Genomic DNA, 17,595 nt, shown 5'->3' with positions numbered 1-17,595 from the left:
CTTGGCACCTGTTTTTTTTGGAGGATGTTATTTTCTGGATGGAATTTTTTGTAACTGAAGCAAAATTAAATAAAACTAAATCTATTCAAATCTCAAACAAATACACACCGTAAAACCAACTAACATCACACATAAAGAGTGTGTATAAAACCACCTCATCATACACTGAAAGTTTAGACCTTTCATATGCCTAAGAAATTTTTGTCTTTCTACCTGATTTCTTTTTCTTTTGGATTTGTAAGAAGCTAAACACCTGTGTTTGCAAGACTCCTTCGAAGGGGAATCTGGATGAAAGAAAATTCCTTTGCAGAAGACTGCAGTGTCTTCTGAGGAATTTAGTCCAAGTGTTTTAATTCAGCTCACGTGCCACATTAGTGCCATAAAGCTGACTGTCTTGGGGAGGCAGTATGCTCCTGCTGCTTCCCTGCCCCAGCCTCGCTTGTTTATGACCAGCTCAGATTTCTCCTCATGTGGGTGTGCCCAGAAACCTTTGCCATAGAAAGAGATTGTGTGAGGCAATGCTATTATTAGATACCAGCGTCCTTCAGGCACACACTCGTCTCACAGAATTTTTTGTTAAATATGGAAGTGACATCTTGTCTGCTGCCTATGGAGATTGTTTTTATCCTTAGTGGCCTTCTCATATTAATTTGACTGGTTTTGTTTGCTGTTTGCCTTCACATTTGGCAGTTGTAAAGCATTATCTATACTTGAAACATACTGCTGTGAATCAGAACTTAATGATTCGAGGCAATTGTTGGATGTTCAGTTGACTACCCTTGACATTGTTATGTGCTGATTATATTGCATATTCCTAGTATTATATCTCTTCACAGAACACTGATGTTTCAAAATGCATGCTGCATTCCAGACAAACATCCTATCAAGCATCATCCTGTTCTAATACTGCATGCATCTCCTGATAGGGTTTTGTAAGATTCCCTCCAGACATGAAAAGTACTTTGAAAGTTTCACCTATAGTCTTACAAGCCTTCTTATAGCCTTTACACAGTTCTCTTCCTTCAAGACACTGATATTTTTCCAAGTTAGCACCGGTGAGTGCTAAACTTCTCAGAACAGTAAGCACAAACAGACTGCTGCACATACAATCCAAGACCATGTGAATTCCTCAGAAACAGGACTGCAATATTCTTGGATGTCACTGAAGTGGGTGAAGAGAGTAGGATAGAAAGAATGGCATTTTAATTATGATAGGGACTGATAAGTGCAGACATGCTGTGGGTATTTTGGAAAACAAGCTAGGATATTGCAACATCAGGTTAGTAATTGCATAAGCATACTAGCAGTTAGTTGTTCTAGAGAATGATTGCCTTGCCTTGCCTTGCCTTGCCTTGCCTTGCCTTGCCTCCTCCTGAGTTGGAAATCTACTGGTGCAATGGACTATCCTAGTTCACCAAATCATGACAATTAAAACTACTGTGAAATGCAGAGCTCTGTTTCTCCTCTCCCTGTCTGGCAGCTATGCTGGAGACATGTTATTGCATCATAGTGGTGATGATTCTACACTTTCATAGAAATTATCTGAATGACAACTGAGCATATTCTTTCAACAAGTGTGCAGGTATTATGTTTTATTCCCATGGGTTCATTTTCAGGAAAGATAGCAATTTTTTCACTCTCTCATGCTAGTCAATGGGAAAGCTAGTCATCTGTCTGGAAATTATGGAGTTAAATCATTAGCTTTAATTAATTAATGTAAAACTACCAAGGGCCAATAGAGCTATGTCAGTCTACCCATTCATATGAGCAGTGTGGCCTGTTAACACTATAGTATACACAGAGTCTTGAGAACTGGGGTCTATCTAATAAGTTTTCAAAAATTGATGTATTTAAAGTAGATAGGAATAAAGGAATAAAAGTAGACAGGACTAGTCAACTCTGACTCCTTAGGCTGACATTTAATATTATTTGATTCTTAAAAAGTCATGGTTTATTTCTTTCTTGTGGTTTTTTTTTTTTTTCCTGAAACAGTATCTTGTTTTATTGTATGACTCACTCTTAAATGAATTACCGCAGTGAAAGGTGTCAAGAAAATAAAGGATGAACCAACCACTTTATAGGAGCATGAAAACTTCAGATAAATCCCCTCAGGAAAGCTGAACTACAAAATTACTTAGTTTTTTTAGTTCAAGGGCTTGTCAATACTTGAAAAGTAGTCCAGAAAAAATGTCATTAATCAGTACTATGTCTTACAGAAAGAGTTTTGTACATTAATGGTGCTTTCATTACTGGTAATTATTCCCTGCATTTGAAGCCAGAAGTAGGAGGATTACAAGTTTCTAATCCATATCAGGTTTTGCTAACTGATTGTGGTACCTGCCCAGTAAATGACGTTGCTTTTCGGCTAGTTGGATTGTCTATCAGGGCACATATATATCATCTACTGGGTCAAAGTTAGCCTGACCAAATGACCAGTTGGTTTTAAATTAGTGTTTTTGTACACCACCCAGAACTATCTTTCCCATCTGCCATCAGCTGCAAATTTCACATACCTGTGTGAGAGATCATATTTCTTACCCATGAGGATTCACGCCATTATTTTGAGACTCAGACTGCATTTACTTTCTCTGCAGAAATCTTGTAAACATACTGCTACTCTAACAAGAAGAATCACACAAAATCATTATTTCTTAATGCAGTTGTGAATAAAATCTATGAGTAGAGACTTTTCAAAGGACAGATGTAGACTATAACTTTAATATCAACAACAATTCTATAACTAGTTTCTCACAATAGCACATAACTACCATCAAGCAGCAGCACAAAAGCCCCATTAAGTACAATCCACTGCTAAGAATGGATAACAGGAATAAAAAGAGGCTAAAAGCATTAAGATTTAAGCATTAGTATCAGCATTTAGCATTAAAGTATTACCACTTAAGCATTATTCCTTAAAAGAAAGAAAATAAAATGATTGTGTTAATACCTGAAATTGTTTTTAATTTTTATTTAAAAAGTTTGTAGAGTAATTACAATGTTTGATCAGAAGCAAGGATATGTCACTTCAACACAGTGTTATCAAGTCATTTGCTACCTGCCATTCTTGAAGATTTGTTCTTAAGGGAACACTGCCAACATGAGGATAGACTTTCAGTGAAATAAATACACCACTGAAAAATTCACCACAGGCAAACAGAAAGAACTCTGGTTTCTGAATATATACTTGAATTAGAGCTCAAACACATTGGCCAGACTTTTGCTTTCTTGTTGTCTTGAGATAGTGTAAGTTAGAGTACCATGCCACTGGCACGTGCACCTTGTTTAGTGTATGGTATGTTCTCTATGCTTTAACATATGCTATCTTACTGAAGGCTACATTTTTGTTGCAAGTAAAAGCTCTACAGTTTATTAAATAATTTAAGATTATGAGAGAGCATCACTACACTATTTTTCTACAGAAGTATTAGTCACACAGTTTTTGCACAATTTCCTTTTATAATATTTTTAATGGCTGCAAGGGGTTTTGCCCTTCAGTGTCCAGAGTGCAAATAGAATCAAACTAGGGGTGTCAAGACTGAACACTTCAGAGAGTAATTATATGGATGTTTTGCACTGACAATTCCACTACACCTTGTGCTTACTTCTGCTTTATGGAAGATTGAGAACACATCAGCCAGCTTAGTACCTTATGGTAGTCATGTTCATTGAACTCAGCGTATCAAGAGCAAAGTTACTTTGGACAGTCCATCAGTCTCATATTTCTCATAGTCAATACTTGCCTGATTCACATCACTTAACTTTGTATTTAGACAAAGACTACAAATACATTAATAAAAATATGTGAAATAAATAGTGCTGGTTTTTCACTGCATCTGATAAGTGGCTGATAATTTCAGATCATAGCTCTTCAGCAGCTCTCCAGTTTGAAAAGGACAAAGTATTACTATTCAGTTGCTTAATGGGGTACTTCAGATATGAGCCATGAGCACAGATGACTTCTTAAATTCCAGTGTTATTCTGGCTATAAAAAATGGGATACTTATACTTGTATCTTATTTATTAATCATCCTGTTTATATCTTATTCATTAAGAAAAGTAATTGAAGCTCTCAAAAATCCATAACCATTGTTGCTTTACTACTGTTGATGTCATTTAGTGTTTATTTCAAGAAGAAATAAATCTTGTCAATACTAAGTGCTTTTAAAAAGTGTGGATTTATTCTGGGCAGACTTCCTACTTCATAAAACTTCTGTCTTAGTGAATCAATTTACTTCCATTTTTTCCTCAGTATTTAAGAATGGTTATTTTCAGTGCTATATAGCTTCAATTTATGGTGGATAAGAGAAAGTGACTGCTTCCTGAGCTGAGCTGAAAATGGAATTGGAAAGAGAGAGAAATCTAGGGATGATCTGTGGATCAGCTAAAGAACAGAACCCTAAGGGGCAGACTGGCATAGACAGTTTATTAATGGAAGCAGAAGAGAATTCTGAGCTGAGGTTGCTTAGCTGCATATTTATGAGCCCTTCTGTTGCTATTGTTATCCATATACTTTGCAGATGCTGATTAAACTCTGTAACCTGAAATTAAATTATCCACTATTTTGGTGAACTAGTTTTCTGCCAGATTAGGCAACTGAAAAGTTGAAATCGGCCTGTAGAGGAATATAATAAGCATTAGAGTTGGTGTAAGGTAAGCAGTGAAACATGAGGCAAGAACTCAGGGGGAAAAAAGCAGGGAAAAGGACACTGCCATTTTGGAAAGTGGCAAGCTGTTAGATTTGCCTAAATCATCACACTTAACTGTATCCTAATTTCTCCTGTGGAAAAAGCAACTTTTGAATCATGCCCCATAGCATTCCAGCCACAAAAACTGGTAAATTACTTCTACTGGGTGGATATATTTATAGTACTGATAGTTTCTAGTTAGTACATGCTTTTTTGAAGAAATTAAACACTAGCTGTAGGTCTTTAGAACCGAGATAGAAACATGCTAGTAATATTCCAAGAGAAAGAGGAAAAACACACTGGGTTAATTTTAGGACCTGAAAGTTCTTACAGTAGCTTATTTATTTTTATGACTTAAACAAGATCAGCAAAGCAAGAAAAGCATTTATGGCGAAGTGACTATACTACAATAAAATGTACCAGTGTTCTAACCCTGTTATGACTCCTCCTTATAATAGCTTGTGGGTTTTTATCTGTAATGCAGCATTGTAATCTGCCCAAAGGCTCATGTGCCACAGGTGTTTATTTCCACATGACTATTGAGAATGGGACTGCACCTTGGGCTGGGCACTATGTCAAATCCTTGTTCTACGCAACAGAGAATAAAAAGCTTTCTGGATTCTAAGAAAATACACAGTGGTCTTAATGTTTCTGAAAGAGACATGGCAAGAGGCAAGGTAACTGCGTGAACTTAACCACATTCTCTTAAAAAAAGGGAATGTATATCTAGGAAGTATTGCTGAAAGGTATGTTGTAAGGCAACACAAAGCAGACAGCAATGACACTTCTGTGGAAGCATCTGCTTCTCCTAGCAAGAATCTGCAGAGAGTTAAGATATGTGAAAGCAACTATGCCTCATTTAGCTCCACCATTCATAAAATTATTTACTTTAATTATTGAACTGGTTACATGTGTAGAAATAGACACATAGATAAGGATACTTATTTTGCAAACACGGTGCTATGGACTGTTTAGGACAGTACTCTGTGCAAGAAGTCGTTACAAGTGGTTGTAGTTCCTGCTGACAGGGGATGAGGGTGTCAGATTTGTTCAGAATGGTGTGCACACCAAAGAAAAAATGTTGGCTTTAAATACAAAACCTCACATTCAGGAAGAAGTTAACATATTAATCAGCAGCACTAACCATTTCAGTCAATGAATAAAGAGAACTTCCCTGTTCCTTATCTCTCACCACAAGCTTTAGGCACAAGTATTTGTTGGGACAGTTTTTTCATCTTATTTTAAGGTTGTCAGACAAATGATTCACTAGTTCCACGTCCGAGTCTGGGCTACTTCTGACATGTTTTAGCAAGACTGATGGACCCTCCTCGTCTTCCAGCCCCTGGAGGTCTGGCAACTTCTCAGCTGCAAAGCTTCACTGTGTGTAGTTGCATCTTATGTGCAGATCTGGTTGAAAACAATTGAAGACTTTCTGCTGGGTGAAAAGCACCTACGTGTCTACTGACGACACTTGTACTGTTCATGAAATCTCTTTGCCTTTCACGAGAAAAACAAACTGCAAAAAGACAGCCTGAGTCATTTCCAGGTGTCTAAAAGCTGGAAGATCTAAAGCATTCTTTAGACATGACTTGTCTTCAAAGTTTAAAAAAGTGTAGGGTTGCTGGCAAACATATTTTAACCCACCAAAAGGTCTCAATTAAGATAATGTTGAATGGAAGCTACCAAACTAAGACACAATACAGGTTATTGCAGATGCTCTAAGGATATATTTAGAGTTTTGAGCAATCACAGAAATGTTTTATTCTGCACCTTAGAAATAAAAAAAAAAAAAGAGAAATTGTGGTAATAGTTGACTTAAAATCTGAAAAAAGAAACAATCTAAAGTTCTTCACTTCTACAAATCACTCACAAGCTATAACTAAAAACTGTATATATTTTATAGTAGAAAGGACCTGTAACTTTTAGACACTTTTAAGAAAATGTTTTTGTAGAAATTCGCTGTTTACCAACACAAGCAAAGATGGACCTTCAAATCCCTTAATTTTTTTTTTCTAAATGATGTTATACAAAACTACAGCAAACCCCTTATTCTTTTACTATAGTAAAAACGGTGCTACTGTGAAACTATAGAACTACTGAGTTCTATACCTGACTTATTCTGTATGACTAATTCCCATTGTATTATCTTAAAACTTGATGTTAATAGGACAATCTGGATATGGAAATCCCTGCACATGTAATGGAACATGATCCTAATTTAGTTTTTTACCTTTCCAAAGATGTATTATACTAAATAAGGATTTTTGATTGGCAGAAATGAAGAATGGTGAAAGCATGTGAGGAGGTGCTCAAAAAACACCATTCAGGCCTCTCTGTAGCCTCTACATGACACTGTGTAGAATCCCAGCAAGATTAGTTACATAGGTATTGTTTCTCTAATATATTTAAATATAGGCCAGACAGAGTTAGTGCTTTGAAAAAAAAAAAAAGCTCTATAGACCTATCATCCTACTAAAAGAAATGATTTGGTGATTTAATAATCTAAAGAAGTTTTTCTTTTGACGATGGGCTGTTGTGGTATGTTCAGGGGTGTCTGTGAATATATAAATGGTTATTAAAACTCACTTAGCTCTGTGCCGACATTAAGGCCAGTGTTAAACTCCAATGATTTAGTGTGAAACGACTTTGACCTAGATTGTGCTACAAGGTTGTCACCATAACTAAGTCTCTGAAACATGATCATGTGTGAAAAAGGGCACTTCTAGGTTTATGAGACACAGAGAAGAGGTACAGGGCTGCACTAGTGCCTGGGTTCTGGTGGACCTCTGGCTCTTGTGGACACCTGGACAATTAACCTCTTTTTTTTTTTTTTAATAAATATGGGACATTAAATTTGTATTCTTTGGGAGCAATCAATTTAAATTTTCTTCTATCCCAAAAATCAGTGTTTAAAAATCTCCTGTGTTAAGAAAAAGACTTTACCAGTCAGATGATAGCAGGAGTGTAGCTGTAAGGGAGAGGGGGCAGGCAAGTCAATAAGCAGGATAGATACTGAACACATATAAGTTCCTTTTCCAGGTTAAGTATAGATGGCCTGGCCACTTTGATCAACATCAGGAATATTTTGTCCCAAATTGATGGTATGTGACATATGACACCATGATTCCTTTGTCATCTCTACATACAATCCCTCCCTAATGCCAAGAGAACCTCAGTGGCTTTAGGTTCATGGTGTTCGCCTTCAATCTCATGGCTCTTTGTTGATGTTCAGCCATAATCACAAGCTTTTGTCTCTCCTGTCCCAACTCCTCTGGAGGCACAGGGGTTAGCAGCAGGTCTTACCGTCACCTATCAGTACTTCATTATAGTTCATAGTATACTTCATAGTTCATAGTATACTTCATATAGTACTTCATTAATACACATTACAATAAACACAGTAGTACAACATGCTATGTAGATATTAAATATTACATAGATTAAGATGATACAATGCTATGTGCTTTACCAGCACACAATGTCCACAGAAGTAAAAAGTGCCCTGAAAAAACCAAAGCATGGGCAGTCCCTCTCTTCTCAAGCTGGAGACCTAGGCCTTTCAAAAGTTCACAGCTGCCACGATGCCACTTTCCACATGTGCAAAGCAGAAAACACATAAATACAATATTTGTAGCATTTTTTGTTCTTGAATTTGTTCTTGAAGATGTTTTTACTTCTCTACTTTTCCCACAGCAGCCACTTGTAATGGTGTTTCAATACTTCCGTATTTCATGGTGACATCCACCGTGGATGCCTGGTTCTCTCTTACAAATACCAGGGCCAGTTTGTATAATTAATTGTTTTGCTCTTTTGTGTTTGGTTCCTGGAACACTATCCAGTCTTTCTTCGTAGCATCATTGGATCACAGTCCACACAATCGCTTGTGCCTTTTGATTCCTGTGTCTTGCACAGCAGAACACTACCGGATGATAAGGGAATTATTTGTTTAAACAAAAAGTAAGGTTAAATTGCGACAGAAGGCGCACGGCAGGGAGATGCAGGCAAAGTCGGCCCGGCAGCACCGCCACGGCCTGCGCGGCCGCTGCGCGGCGGGCCCGGTGCCGCGGCCGGGCCACCCCGCTCTCGGAGCGGCCCAGGGCACGCCGCGATCCGACACCCGCTCCCTCGGGGCCCGCAGCCCGCCCCGGCATCCCCGGCGTGAGGCGGGCCCATGCGGGGAGGAGGCGGTGCCGCGGGGCCCAGCCAGGGGCACGGAGGAAGCGGGCGCTGAGGCAGCGGCGGGTGGTGGTTGGCCGGAGCCGCCTCGCCTGGAAGAGCTGCCGGGCAGGGAGGGAGCCGCGCGCTGATACCGCTGCGGCCTCGGCGGGGTGGTGCTGGCAGGGGACACGGACTGAGCCCGTCCTGAGAGTATGCGGCGGCGGGAGGAGGAGGAGTAAAGAGCCGTGGCAGCGCCTCCGCTGAGAGCGGACTCCGGGAGGAAGATGGAGCCTTTTCCCAGCGGTGAGTACCCGGGCGGCCGTCGGAGCCCGGGACGGGGCCGGGGGCCTCCCGGCGGAGCCGCGTCCAGCGGGAGCTGCTTGCCCAGAGGAAAACGAGAGGCTTCGTAGTGTTGCTGCCTTCGTGGTCCGGCGGCTTGAAAATTGTCTCAGGTTAATTAGGAATAGGTGTCTTGAACGACAGAGGTGAGAGGCGCGCCCTCGCGTTTTCGGCGCTGTTGCGCTTCTCACTGCCCGGCCGGGGTCTCACTGACACCGGGAAGCCGGGGCCACTTGTACACCAGGTGTACACTCGCCGTGTGTGGCACCACCGAAGGAACCTTATAGGTGTCTGGAGTTCCAAAGCCATCATGATTCTGGTGGGAAGTAGGAAGCAGACCCGCTAGTCATGGCGTTTTCCTGATCGGGGCATTCGCACCACAACGTACCCCCTTCTTCCCCCCCTCCCGAGCGGAAGGAGAAATAAAATACAGAAGTATAAGCGGTGTACGAAATAGTGTTTCAGGGTGTTCTTGAAATGCAGAAAGCTTTCAGAGCTGCCCATGCGTTGACAGAAGTGCTTGAAATTCCGACGCGGTTGTATATGCTCAGAGATAAGCGTTTGCTGGCATCGTGATACGGCAGTGTGTGTGCATCCTGTGCTTGTGCCTGAAATGAAGCCATGAAAAGTCCGTGTTGCTTCTGCCTCTACTAATAGTAACGCATTCTACCCGTCCAGGGCAGAGGAGGAAACGAAGCTCTCAGATCAAACTGAAACTGAAGTATGTTTGGTTAGACTCGCAACCATGGCCAAATATGGAATTAGACAGTGGGTAAAACAACAGCCTTCCTGCTGAAAAAGCAGCACTTTTGTTACAGGTGGGATTTGGTCTGTTAAATGACAAGTACGTTGGATAGCCATCGCTAAAGTACCATGTAGTTTGCCGCATCGTTTTTTTAAAAAAACCCATGCACCAAAAAATAATTTTTCTGTCTCATGGCAGGGGGGTTGGCACTAAATGATATCTAGGGTTCCTTCTATTCCATTCTATGGTTCTATGAACCGTATTGTGAATTTATAAGTATATCTTCATTGCATTGCATTTCCCTGTTTTCAAACACATGAAATATCCCCTATAATTTGATGCTGCTGTTTAGAATCTGAAAGAAACTGAAGGTCATGAGCTCTGATTTTGGTGGCATAACTAGCAAGAGAGATATTTTCCCTCTTCTTTTTTTTTTCCCCTCTTTGTATTGTCACGCTAAAATTACAGTTGGTACAAGCAGTTGATGTTCTGGTTCTCTAGTTAATCCTGGCCTTAGTATAAGGTATTTCAACTACAGCCTATTTCAGTTACAGGGCTGTATTCTGCATTGTTTTATGCACCATAAAAAGAGCTTGTCTTTAAGAGTAAGGCAGTTTGGGGGAGAATTTTATTTTTAAGTCATCTTGCTAAGGCCATTCCTTTTGAAAGAGATGAAATGTTGTTTTAAAGGTGTGTTTGACATAATGCTATTGCTGCACTGTGCAACAAAACGTTTTAAAAATTCTGCTCCATGCAACTGGAAGAAATGGACCTGTGGGCTTTAGCATGTAGCTTAAGGTACTGAGAAGCAATATTCATGCACTGAGGTTCCTAATTTTGTTCCCTGAAATGAAAACCCTGCATGGTGGTAAGACTGGAAGAAAATTTGGCTCTCAAGTTGGTCAGTAAGTTTCTTTCTGAAAGCTAGCTCTGCTGGAATGGACACCACAGAGAATATACAAATACTAGAGCAAAAATGTTCCTCCTTATTTCTGATGATCTTGAAGCATGTCTGGTGCTCAATAGCACCTGCAAAAATCTGAAATGAAGAGGGTGCTTACATTATTGGCTTTTTGAATTTTCATTTTCATGCCTGGTGATCTGGAACTTTTTGCGGGTATCATATTTTTCAAATAAACTGGATTTTTGTTTTGTGTTATACAATGCTTACGAGTTCTGTTTGTGAGTCTATGTTGACTTCCTGTGCAAAGTGCCGTTTAAATTGAGAGGAAAGCATGCCTATCACAGGAAGCTTACAATATTGTAATTGTAGATCTTTTCAGTTCTTTGGGGTTTTTTACCCTTGTAAAACATGAGGAAGAGGGAATAGACTGGATCTTAAGATTTTGCAAAAGCATTTTAGTTGGATTCAGAACTTTGATACCCATTGGGCAAACTAGCAATGAGACAATTTCTTGTTTTTCTTTATGCAAGTAGAGCTGTGTCAGAATGAGTATGTGTCTTAAAATAGACTTGAAGGCAGCAAGTGTACTAAAGTGGATATAAATTCCAGCTTTTCTAGTTCAGTATTGTGTTGGATTTTTCTTTTCTTAAATAAAAGAAAAAACACAGCCATAATGCATTTCAAAAGTCAAAGAAGCCCTTATCCTTTCCTTGAAATCCTAGTGTGTGTCCTGAGCTCTTTACTGTTTGAATAGCTTCTCCAGTGAAAATGCTCAGATAAACTAAATAAACTTAAGATTTAATTTTTTTTTTTTACTTCTTCCCTCATCTCTGTGCTGTAAACTTAGTTTTGGACCTGTCTGAAGAGATCTAGGTTGTGTCTTCCTCCCTGCCTAAGAATTTAGGTGATGATGTATGAGGTCTGTAGCTCTGGAAGAACAGTTAATTGCATATTTATTTTTAGCGCCTGGAATAGCTGAGTTAATCATAGAATATCTCAAGCTGGAAGGGAACTACAAGGATCATTAAGTCCAACTCCCTGATCCTCTCAGGACTACCTAAAACCAAACCATATAACTAAGAGTGGCATCTAGACATTCTGTGATCTCTGGCAGGCTTAATGCCATAACCCCATCCCTGTTCCAGTGACCAACCACCCTTTCAGTGAAGAACATTTTCCTGATGTCCCATCTTCACTTCTCCTTGAAAGTTATGAATGCTATAAAGTAGTAAATGTTCTAGAAATGGTTATTGATAGGATTTTTTTTAGATGGATTCCTCTGTTTTGCATGACTGTTCTTATTTTGAGATTTTCCCCAAGAATGAATAATCAAAGTTTAATTAAAAGTTAATGGAAGTCTTCTTTATTTGTTGCTCAGAATTTTTCCCCCAAAGATGTATGGTCTCCCATTCCTTTGAATTCTGCTCTGAATCAATGAGCAGAATTAATTTATTTTGACTAGTCATTTGTTACCTAAACAGTTCCACTACTGATACAAAAACCCAAACAAACAAAAAACCCCCAAAAAACAACAACAACAACAACAACAACAACAAAAAAAAAAAAAAACCAAAAAACAAACAAAAAAAAACAACCCAAAAAAACCCCCACACCCCAAAAAACCCCCAAAAAACAAGTGGAAGAAGTGAAATACAGATTAAAGGGAATATGTAATGTAATTTTGGACCTCTTTATCTTGGACATCAGTACAAATTATTTTGCAAGTCTTTTGCTTATTTTTTAGATTGTATGTGTTTCAGAAAGATCATTTCATCATTTCCTGTTTAATACATTAAATGTGTCAGTTCTCTACTTGACACGGAAAAAAGAGGTAGAAGTGAGCTATTACAGAATTTCTCATTTAAGACAGGTGACATGCATGAACTTGCAACTGCAGATGGGATAACTTGTGAGGATCTGAAGTGCAAATAACATGCACTTTCACTGACATTCCTGAATTATGTTTATCCTCCTCATACACAACAGATGCAATCTTTGATATTGATTACATGACTAAATTGATGAACAAAATAAAAAGACTCTTGGGAAGAAGTGGGGGGTTTTTGGAAAGTAGAAATAAAACAAGTTAGGTAATGTCCTTTACAAAATGAAAATGTTATTTGCAAAGTCTAGTTATTTCAGGTAGTTCCTGTCAATTCTAAAATATTTTTGTTCTTCGTGTTAATTTTGTTCAGTACAGAAGTGTATTGGAGGTTTCAGGAGCATGTACCTGTGTGCATAGCTTTAATTCTATTGGGGGCAGCAGGCATAGCCTTGACTCTCAATGTTTTACAATGTTGAGTCATGGAGCAGAGGGGTTCCTGTTTGTCTTGAACTGTTACTAGGTCCTAAACAACAGATTGAGTAATTTTTTTTTGTACAATGGTAGATAGAAAACATCAAAGAGGTCTGTTCTTTATGTCTTTTTTTCTGCCCTGTGTTTTGCCTATCCCATCAATTATTACTGGAAAAAAACACTGATTTAATCTGTTCCTGAGTGTGAGTTTTACGTTGTCCAAGTGCATTGTGCTGGGTTGTTGTTTTCCACAAAGCCATGTTGTAGTATCTGTGCTTGTGTTCCTGTGTCAGCTCAGCTGAACAGGAACCTGTTTTTTCAATGTATTGGGTATGTGTTTGCTTTTACTGCTTCCCTGCGAACTCCCTGTCAAGCAATGGATGTTCAGAAGGGGAATTCAGTAACTCAAAGAATGTCTGAAGATGAGAGTATTGGTTCTCACTATTGATCATTTGTTAGTGTTTTTCCACTAAGCAGTTGGTCTTCCACTTGCAGAATGAAACCATGGAGTATCTGTGTGTTTAATTCATAAGTAAAAAACAATGAAAGCTTATGCTGACCTCAGTAGCTACCTGTAAAAGTATTCCAAGACTGTCCTGTCATCTTTTTTGGGAAGATGATGTAAAGTTGAGCGACCATGTTTCACATTGTTGGGTCTACATGAATGTGTGGTGCATAAAGCCCTGGAACAACTGCGATAAAAAATAGTAGACACAAATAAAAGCAAGGATAAAACTACCTCTGTTTTATCCACTAGTCAGAATACTTTTTCATGTTAGACGGCCACTGGTGTAACAATTACATACAAAGAAGCTGAATGTTATTTATTTAATGCATCCTCTGATTAAAGTAGTGATGAATTCAGAGAATTCAAGTTTTACATCCTTTGCTCAGTGATTTAAGAAAGTTCAGTGAATTTCCAGTTCTCCTGCACAATATTTTTTTTCATTAAGTACAAAAGCAAAGATTGTGTAGAAGAGCAAAAACATTAAGATTTCTTTATAATTTGGAGCAGTATTATTCCTTTGTCTCTCATATGCATGGCAGCTGCTGCTTAGACTTCTGTCCAACACTGCCTTAAAATAAGATCATATTAACTTTTAAAATAAACCAGGATCTTGTGTGATCCGGGTTTTAATTGCCTCAAAGTATTTTAAAGAGTACATATGTACATTTTGAAGTTGTGTTTTGACTACTTATAATACTGCTTTAAATAGTGGAAGTATATTAATTTTAAATGGTAATAATCGCACAATGATTGTGTGCCTTCTTGCACACAGAAAGATGGATACTCCTGAAGGAAATTTGGAGTAAGGAGGGGAGGGAACATGTCTGGAAAACTTATCTAGTTCATCAAAGAGACAGAAATTTCAGGGTGATACGTTGTGTTGGGTTCTGTGCAGTGTCCCTAGGGCACAGCTGATCCTTTATTGCTTCATGAATGTTGTCTCGAAATAGATGTTCAAGGAAGACCTCAGAGCCCAGCCCTTCTTCTAGATTATTCAGTGCACGCAGTAGTTTGTTGAAGCAGGGGTCGTCCTTGCTACATCAGGTGGAAAGTGAAGAAGTGGAATCCTGATTCCACTGAAACATGAGATGCTTTCAGTCAGCTCTTTTGTTCGTGTGGAAATAAAGTGAGTTTTGATTTTGGGATTTGTTTTTTATTCCAATCAAAACTCCCACCAAGATGTTTGGAGGAGTGTTTCAGTGTGCTTTACTAACATAACTGTGTGCAGAAAGCTTTCCTTTAGTTGTAATTGCTCTGACATTGAAGGAATGTATTCTATTAACTGGCGTTCTTGTGTAACAATACTTCTACCACAGTGCCATTGACTTTTATGGAGAATTGATTGTGTTCAAAACTAAGAATGTGCCTAATTCACCTACTGTTCTGTGGCCTAATAGTGGTTTTTATTTAAGCCTTTCTTTTGTATAGAAACTGACAGTTTCTTCAGTAATAGTGAGCTGGTAGCACATTAGTAGAACCACTTGTACTATTTTTCATACATGAAAAACAAAAGTTCTGGACTTCAGCAAGACTTGTGTTTGGAAGACCAAAATGCTTTGATGTGCTTTAGAGGCCTCATACTTCTGACCTGTAAACCATTAGAAGAGAACAGCAAAGGGTGGTTTTTAGAAAATGGAGCTATGAATACAACATGTATAAACTCAGTTGCTGTCAAAACCTGTGTTTTATATTAATATCTCCTGTGATGGAGATATTAATGAGGCTTTAGTGTCTCTTTTGAAACAAAGATATAATCATAAGTGTGAATCATTGAATGATTTAGTTTGCCAAAGACCTTCTGAAATGTGTCCAGTACCTGAGCTGCCCACATTCCCCCATGGTGATGGTTGTTACAATGGTAATTTCAAAGCTGATATATGATACCTATATGGGGTTTTGGAGCAATCTAGATTTCAGTATGTCTTAAAATACCAGGCAGAGGCACTCTACCACTTCTTTCTTTGTCAATACCCTTTGTCTCGTTGTATTATGAAACTGAGAAAAATGTAGATAGATGTATTTTTGCTCCGTTAACACAAAACTTACTGTGTTGGGAATCGTAGGCCATAACCTCTAGCCATTTGCTTTCTGTGAACTGGACTGGTTCTAGGAAACTCACCACTTAGGGAGCAGTGAACACATAATGTGTGCTTGTGACCTGCAGATGGTTTGGTATGGTTGGAGTTATCAAGTGGGTAGTAACAGTAGTAATCCAGAAGGCGTATCGGATTGCGTCTGCAGAGAGTGTTCAAGACAAGAGGATATGATTCTATTAATTTATTGCTAAAAGCAAACAAGAGAACAAAAAGATTAGGCAAGCATTAGGCAAGTTTGTATATAGTCTGTCAGGTTCTATACCTAACAGTTAGATGTTTCAGAAAACTGTCAATTTTTTTTTTCTTCAGAACAACTGGTACCAGCAGAGAGATGTTTTGTATTCTCAGCAGTGATGAACGAGATATTTATCAGACATGATATTAATGGACAGCTGTTGTGAAAGGGACAGTCAGTAGTTCTGAATATGAGAGTTGAGTAGCTCAGGAAATCTGAGACACAACTTTCTGTGTGCCTCTTAAGATTCAGGACCTTTTCATTAGATCCCTGTGGTTAAACGTTTTATGTGATTTTAATTACAAAATGCACCTTTGATAAGACTGGAAGCAGGAAACTAAAACAACCATATTCTGTAATTAAAGCCAGAAGCTTTTTTCCTATCCCATTCTTTGTTCAACTGGTGGCTGAGGATTGAACACTGCCTCAACCTTCTGGAAGGTTTTCCTTCTCAGTAGTATCCAAAGAGGAAAATGTAATGTAATGTAAGCTACATCCTCTTTCCTTCCCTGCACTGCCCCTGCATTTTCTCATAGGAAACCTAACTGGTACCAGATTTAAACTTGAAAATACATGTTAATGTGAACAGATGTGATATATATCTGTTGGATATCAAAACCCAGACTAGCCCTGGTTTGGTTAGCCTTAAGTTCTCCTCTTGTTTCCTCATAGCTAATGGACAACATCTGTCCATTAATTTGATGTCTGATAAATAATTAAGACAAAAATAAATTGTGATTTTTTGCCAGTTGTATAGGTGGAGTATTCAGTAAGTGATCTACTCACTTTTTCACCTTCTATAATATTTTCTTTTTGTTGATAACATAGAAGTGAAGATTTGAAAAGAAGGCTCCATATAGTAGCCTGGCTATTTGCATTTAAATCTAACTGGTAAATGGTGACATGTAATTGATCCATGTAGTTCTTCAGTCTGAGGTCCTGACAAAGAAAATGCAGTGGTACTTTGCTTAAAAATCATGAAGAGACTTTCAGAGAACCTTTTACAAGCACCCAAGACTAATAAACACTGACTTCCTTGAAATTACACTCCTCGCTCATGTTTCTTATGGCAACTTCAGATAAGAGAAAGTCTTAAAATACATAATCACACATTGTTTTAATTTCCATTATACAGTGAATTGGCAGGGTTTTGTTCCAGTCGATGTGCAGAAGCTTGTTATTGCAGTATTTATCTCACATTCGTTTTTAAAACCCACATAAACAACTAAACAGCAGAAGTGGACCTTGGAGTATGGCTTGCAGGGCAAGTGACCTTGTAAGGCTTTGAACTTGAATTCCCTTGTGTAGTTTGGAGTGGAAAGCAAAATTTGTCCTCCTTTGCAATGCAGGAAAATCTATTCATTTTCAAGTTAGGGGTTTTGGTTTTTTTTTTTTTTTTGAGAAAGAAGGGGGTTTTGGTTTTTTTTTCCCCCAAAACCAGCATCTGTTTTGAAGACCTTTTGTCTGTCCAGTAGAAGTCATTATATATGCTTAACTATACAGATTCTTCTAAACGTCTACCAATTATTTGTATCTTAAAATCAAACCCTTGCAGAGTGGCATATGAGCTTTAGGTCGTGAGCGGATGTTAGGTACTGTCTGCCTTTTAAGAGTATTTATTAAAAAAGT

The 17,595-nt window shown here is 38.5% G+C and overlaps 1 protein-coding gene across 2 annotated transcripts in view; it reads left to right on the top strand.

The window, feature by feature from the left end:
* Positions 1–8,910: 8,910 nt before the first annotated feature.
* LOC120509472 (leucyl and cystinyl aminopeptidase) overlaps positions 8,911–17,595 on the top strand; it is a 52,981-nt gene continuing 44,296 nt past the window's right edge. For both annotated transcript variants that reach the window (XM_039724119.1, XM_039724120.1), the window contains exon 1: positions 8,911–9,146. In XM_039724119.1, the coding sequence (XP_039580053.1) occupies positions 9,128–9,146 (19 nt within the window). In that variant the 5' untranslated portion in view covers positions 8,911–9,127. The remainder of the gene's footprint in view (positions 9,147–17,595) is intronic.

Source organism: Passer montanus, unplaced genomic scaffold, assembly GCF_014805655.1.
Source record: "Passer montanus isolate IOZ18808 unplaced genomic scaffold, ASM1480565v1 scaffold52, whole genome shotgun sequence".
NCBI classification, from domain to species: Eukaryota; Metazoa; Chordata; class Aves; order Passeriformes; family Passeridae; genus Passer; species Passer montanus.
This window is presented reverse-complemented; position numbering and strand designations above follow the sequence as displayed.